Source organism: Hipposideros armiger, unplaced genomic scaffold (assembly GCF_001890085.2).
Source record: "Hipposideros armiger isolate ML-2016 unplaced genomic scaffold, ASM189008v1 scaffold_389, whole genome shotgun sequence".
Classification (NCBI taxonomy): domain Eukaryota; kingdom Metazoa; phylum Chordata; class Mammalia; order Chiroptera; family Hipposideridae; genus Hipposideros; species Hipposideros armiger.
The window spans coordinates 1,513,441-1,520,023 of record NW_017731739.1 but is presented as its reverse complement, the minus strand read 5'-3'; the positions used below and the strand labels follow the sequence as shown (position 1 = coordinate 1,520,023).

Below are 6,583 nucleotides of genomic sequence, written 5' to 3'. Positions count from 1 at the left end.
GAATTGGGGAAAGGGGAACAGACTATTTGCTGTCAGTGTCACTGGCCCTCACATGTGGGATCCGAACCGGGGCCCTCTGGCATCCCAAGCGAGTTCTTAACCATCGCGCCACTCGGCCGGCCCCATGAATCCCTTTTGATAAAAGAAAAAAACTGAAGGAGTTCTTTCAAGTTCCCAAAGTTATACAGCAAAAGTCAACAGGAGAGTGAGAATGAGAATCCAGGCCTCCTGACTCCTAGACCAATGTTACATCCACTATACCATACTGCCTCAGGTGAAACCCCCAAATTAAACGAATCAATAGATGCCAGAACAGGGTTAATGGATCAAATAATGCTAGGGTGTCAGAGTAAAAGAATAATCAGGATGTCAGGCTGCTGATGGAAGGCTTCCTGAAGCAAACTAGTCTTCGGAATAAGTTTTTAAAAAATAAGTAATATTTTTTCATTCATGCATGCATGCAAATGTTCATTTGTTTAATAAGCATTGAGAAGCATGTACAGTACCAAGCATTGGGCTATTAATACAGTAAGACCTGTACAAAAATACCCTGCCCTGGGGAAGTCCGTCTGGGGTGGAGGGTGGTAGGGATTGAGGGAGGTGAAAAGACATATTTATAAATTAGCAAGACAAATACTACATATCAGAGATCAGTACAGCAAACTAACAGAGTGACCAGAAGGGATGCATTAACTGGAGAGTAGAAAGCATCCTCATAAAGGAGAGGACATAATCTGGACCTTGAAACTTGAAATACTGCCGAAGTGAGCAACAGCATTCTGTCTAGTGGGAAAAGACATAGGTTTTGTAAAGCCTAGTGTGTTTCTGAAAAACTAAATAGTTCAAGAAGGCTAGAGCACAGAAGGTGCTTGGAGCAGGGAGAGATGAACGGAGACGTGGTCCTTCCTAGGCCATGGATGGAAAAGTACTGGAAATATAAATTCCAGGTGAGGCAAAGGCTCAATCAAAGGTGGTAATGAACAATTCATACATAACAGAGAATGAGTAGATTTACTTGACAGACGTGAAAATTTCATGCAACGGATAACAAGAGGTGTGGATGGAGAAAGAGGGTGCAAGGAGCATAGTTTTAAGTTAAATCTACAAATAACAATTTTCAGTTGTTTGTAGAGCGTGGATAGTGACAACAATCCCAACATTTTTGTCCCTATGACATTAAATTCTCATGCCTCCCTGTAAGGACAGGACTGAAGCCTCCTACCATTCATTCACTGGACCCATTGCCCAGGGCAAATAAGAGAGACTCCCCAAGGCAAAAACCAGACAACTGGTTCTGCTGCCAGACCAAGAACAAGACTAAAAATCTTCTAATGTTTCATGATACTGCCTTTGTCTATAATGCCCTTTCCCATTTTCTCCACCTACTGAAAACTCCTTTCCTTCTCAACCTGGTTCAGAAGTTATCTCTATGGTCAAGGCTTCCCTGATACCTCTGGTGAGAACGAACTGTTTCTTCCCATAGCACTTTGTTGTAGCTCCTACAGAACATTATTCTTGCACTTAAATTTCATTGTATTAAAGATAGTTATTTTCTTAGCTGAGGAGGTAGCGTCCTATTTCTCTTCATGTCCATCACACCCAGCACAATGCCTGGCTCGTAGCTGTGTTTAACGAATGCTGGTAGCATGAATGCATTTATGCATGTGAGAAACACAGCTATTAACAAGATGATGATAATGAAACAATACTTTTCTCATTTGGTTACTTCTCATTTTTTTCCATTGTACTTTATAATCCTCTGGCCCTTCCTAGCAGTCCATGTTCATTCTCTTAAAAATGTTCTTCACTGATAAAGAATATATTCTTTCATATATATATATTTTATACAATATACCTAAAGTATTTCTGGTGTTGAAAAACTGTAAAAATGAGATTCCAAGACTGCACTCCTTGGGTCTCAAAAATATCCTGGAGAAATAGTCACACACCAGAAAAATCTGATCAATCACTGGACTCTGGAAATGATCTTTCTTCTGTAAATGAGTTGAAAACTGAAGGTATGTCTGAGATTAGAAAGAATTTAGAAGACCCAAGGTGAAGAAGGTCATTGAGAAAGGAGACATGGAATGTGGTTTGGGGTCTGAGAGACGCTGATGTACTGATGTAGAGGCATGAGCAAGAATATCTGCTACTGAGGCCGCGCAGGCATCTTTGAGGCTTGTATGAACCTCGTATGTATGAACTATGGTGAAGAAGACAAGCTTCAGCATCTGGTTACAGCAGCATTTCCCAAAATAGGCTCTTCAGAACATTTGTTCTTCTTGATGTTTATAGGTCTTTCTGGAGAAAAGTGGTGAGCAAGTAAATTTGGGGAATGTTGAGTAAAACAAAATATCCCAAATTTCTTTATTGCAGGACTACTCAGAACATTTAATGTTAATGTATGTTGTCAACCTCCAAGAAGGAAAAATAGTTTGCATTGCTTCCCAAACATATTTGGCCATGAATATATTTTTTGTCATGAGTTATTAAGGAACTACTGTTCTAACAAATACACCTTGCAAAACTACTGAATTAGTAATTGTCTTCAAGGGAAAAAAACACAGACCTTGAAACTAGCTTTCACACTCTGGCATTGTCAAGCTATTTGGTTTACCAACATAATCTCTGGATATTAGTTTCCTTAAATTGAAGAGGTCAGATTAAATAAACTCTAAGATCCTATGTAGCTCTACACATCTACTATATTCTAAACTAAATAAGACTAAAAGAGCCAAGTTATGGCCTAAGAATCATAGAAGACATCCTTATGGGCATTGTAAGACCGCCTCTATTAAAGGCCAAAGAAATGACCATCTCATTAAGGAGCAAGTACCAAGGGTGGGACTTTTGAAGGCCACAAGTCAACGCAGAATTCAAGAGCAGACTAGACCGGCACTGGAAGGAACAGCCCAGCACACCCATACTGGAGATAAGATAGGAAAGTAGGTTGTAGGAGTATCTGTAGATCCCACCAAGCCTGAAAGAAGTGCCAACACATATCTGTCTTGGGCTAGGAGTCTGAGTATCTGTGAAGCAACTGTAGCATCTATATATCTGTAAAATAAGGAGCTGGATCCGATCATCTAAGTTCCTTTTCAATACAGTAAAACCTTGGATTGCGAGTAACTTGATTTGCGAGTTCCACAAGATGAGCAAACATTTCTAATACATTTTAACTTGGTAAACGAGAGATGTCTTGCAATACTAGTAGTTTGTTTCCGGAACGAATTATGCTTGCAAACCAAGGTATTACTGTACTAACATTCTATGAGTATACCTCTATCATTATATCACATTAGTAATATATGATATCTCTTTTGGGGAGTATTTGCATTTTATGAGAGGCAGCTGTGAGACAATGAAAATGACACAGAAATTGAGGACAAAAGATTAGGGTTTTATTACCAGCTCTGCTGTATGCTAGTAACTTCTCTTCTGTGGCCTTAGTTTCCTCATATGTAAATGAGAGAGAAACATTTTCACACTGGTAGCATGTATTATTCTATAAATGTTAAAGCGCTATATAAATGTGATATAATTTTATTCATCTTGAGTAAGTATGGCAAGCAAACAAATCTTTGACTCAATGTTAACATTAGAAATCACTGTTTTTAAAATCCATTCATATACACACTTTCCCCACAGCTTTCTAACGGAAAAAAAAAGTCATTTGAAAAATTCACACCAACCTTGTCATAGTGAAACCAGTGGGAAAATGAAATTTTCTCTACCTTCCTTAGGACTAGGCTTTCACAGAAGGTGAGGGGGAGGGGGATGGATGTGAAAGAGGGTGATCAGATCAGTGTGAATTCAAGAAAACTCAATGGGACTGGGAAAGATGAAGAGTGAAAACCAGAGGAGAGCACTAACCAGCGTGGTCCCTTCCTACCTAGGTAATTGCCTCACACCTTCTCTCCCTGTAGACAGGCAACCTTTGTTCTGAATTCTCTCCATATACAGATATTTTATTTGTGTTATATTCATTTATACATTCGCTTGTTCCTTTGCAGTGTTCTTGAATCTTGCCATGTGTGTTCTGTTCTTCCCCCTCTCCTACCCCATTGGATGGAAACTATCTTCAGGTACTAGATACTAGATACTCTGGGTATGTAGTACACTGTTCTGTAACTAGTGATTTCTTAATAGATTTTGTTTTCTGACTTCCCTCTGCATGTTCCTTCCCTTTTAGGCGGATTCTGGATGCCCTCAAGCCCTGCTGCTTGTTACTGCCTCTGACCCTGCCCGAAGAGCCTCCCGGGGCCTGAGAAGCTCCTCTCTGCCCCCACTTCCTCCTCACTTGATCTCAGCGAGATTCTCCGAGCAGAAGCGGAAGATGCTGAAGGAGCTCTCCAGGGCACGTGTACACTCATCTAGCTTCTTATCCCCAGGAAGGCCAAACCCACAGAGGAACGTGCAGCGCTGGGACAGATGACAAAGAAAGAAAACAGCATTTACCTGGGGAAGGACTACGGCTTGCCTCAACTGAACCGACTTCCCTGAATGAAGCCAGACCCTTTCCTGACTGGTCTTCTGCTAGGAGTGTAGGATTCTACGATTCATGAAATGAACACTCTGGATCAAATCAACATGGAGATTTTTAAAAGAAGACATAAAATCTTAATATAACTAACTGTTCTAAGAACTAAATTTAAAACATAAGAAAAATGAATGCCAAGAACTTCTCAAAAATTCAATCTCTAGTGTATACCTTGAACTAAGTCTATGTGACCACATTTTCTCCACCTATAATGTCAAGTATTATGATGATAGTGCTCTTTTTCAAGTTCCTCAATTATCTGAGAAAGATCTGATTACGTTTACTTTCCTAATAGTGCCAGAAAAGCATTCCTCATGGTTTCACAAGGATTTTTCAACAATAACTGAATCAAAAAGGATATAGAGACTTATCCTCAATTACCCTGAAAATTAAATAACTAGAACCTCCCATTCCTTAACTATTATTAGTTGAAGTTTTAATGTAAAATAGCTTGTTACAAAATAAGTAGCAAGGAATATGACTTATGCCTGTACTATAGGGGAGGCAAACTGGTCAAACAAGACTACATTCCTCAATCCCCTTTAAGGCTGGTGAGTCCGGTTCCCTTATACTTACTTTCTCAAACACAAAGATCCGGATCAGCTGGCCACCCCCTGTCTCTATGACTGTGGAGATATATAAGGCAGCCTCCTGGATAAGATGACAGAAATGCAACATCCGTGCTGTCTTGTGGAACTCTAGGCTGACCAAAACCATAGTCATGGTACGGAATTCCGATATATACTCCATAGGTTGGCCTTCATCAATCTACAAAGACACAGTGAATTACCTTGCCTGTATCTTCAACTCTCAGTGTCATGTTCAGAAATCCTAATTCCATATCCCATGGTGAGTATGAGAAAATAACTTAAGGATGTCAGACAAAAACTTAAAAGAAAATTCAGGTTTGCGAGATCTAGAAGATATACAAACCAGTGCGCTTCGAATAAAAACTGTTTGGTGCTGGCCGAGTGGCTCAGTTGGTTAAGAGCTCACTCAAGAGTGTGAACTCTGAGCAACAGCGGTTTGAGTCCCAGCCCAAGCTGCGCTGCCAACAGGTGGCAGAATGGCTCAGCTAAGACAAAAAACAAACAAACAAAAAACAACAACACTGTTTGACTTTAAACCTAAATGCTAGGTTTTTATATTTTTCTAAGAATAAGTTTGATATCTCCAATTCCATTAGTCATTATATCACTTAAATGGATTCACATATATTTATATATACACAATCAGTCAACACATATTTACCAAGTATATAATTACTCTCTATCCTGCTATACAGTGTACTAGTTTCTTGAAGGACAAACTGAAAAATAAACATGACTCTTGCTTTCTGGGACTGAGGAATCTAATTATAGTTATAAGCACGTCATCACAACAATTGGTGTAGATGGGGAAATCTGCTGGTATTACAATGGGGAGCAGAAGATGAGCTAGATCAATACAAAAAGGCTGTCACATATAAATGTACACCTGTTCACCTAAACAGATGCATAGTCTACTTTATGATTAAGAACTAGGAAATAACCTTCTTCAAAAGGTTTTTCATTATGTGCTTCCGCAGGGTTTTCTCAAGGGCAGAGTCTGGATCCAACTCCAAGGCAGTTCTTAGGATGTCTGAGAAAAGGAAAACAAAACAAAACAAAATAAAACAAAATGTTTCCAGCCACGTGGAAAATTAATCTTTAAAATTTTGGGTTTAGGTAGAAAGAATAAAGTAACTTACCAGAACTTGTCCGGTAATGGGGCAGATAATCGAGGCACTTGTCAAAATGCTCATCAAAATCAAATGGGTCAATGGTTCGCATATCTCTTAACTATAGAAAGAAAACTGCTCAATTCTGTGCCCACTCACCAACTGGATTACCTCTGGGTCCTTAACAGAGGGGCTGAGAATTCCATCTCCCTTGTCTACCATTATCTTTCCAGACTTACTGTTCTGCCTCATCCATCTTTTTGGGAGAATATCCCCCACCTCCCTCCAAAATAGAGTTCCAATGGTTATTGGTTTGGTTAGACAACGTGACCACCAGCAGCACA

General features: G+C 39.6%; 1 protein-coding gene across 1 annotated transcript in view; it reads right to left on the bottom strand.

Annotated features, from left to right (window-relative positions):
- The window catches only part of LOC109393791 (adenylate cyclase type 10-like), a 54,617-nt gene that overhangs the window by 33,265 nt on the left and 14,769 nt on the right, over nt 1-6,583 (bottom strand). Inside the window, exons 6-9 of the mRNA XM_019663384.1 lie at nt 6,270-6,360; nt 6,072-6,160; nt 5,117-5,308; nt 4,301-4,422 (exon numbers count right to left, since the gene is read on the bottom strand). Coding sequence (XP_019518929.1) covers nt 4,301-4,422; nt 5,117-5,308; nt 6,072-6,160; nt 6,270-6,360 — 494 coding nt within the window. The remainder of the gene's footprint in view (nt 1-4,300; nt 4,423-5,116; nt 5,309-6,071; nt 6,161-6,269; nt 6,361-6,583) is intronic.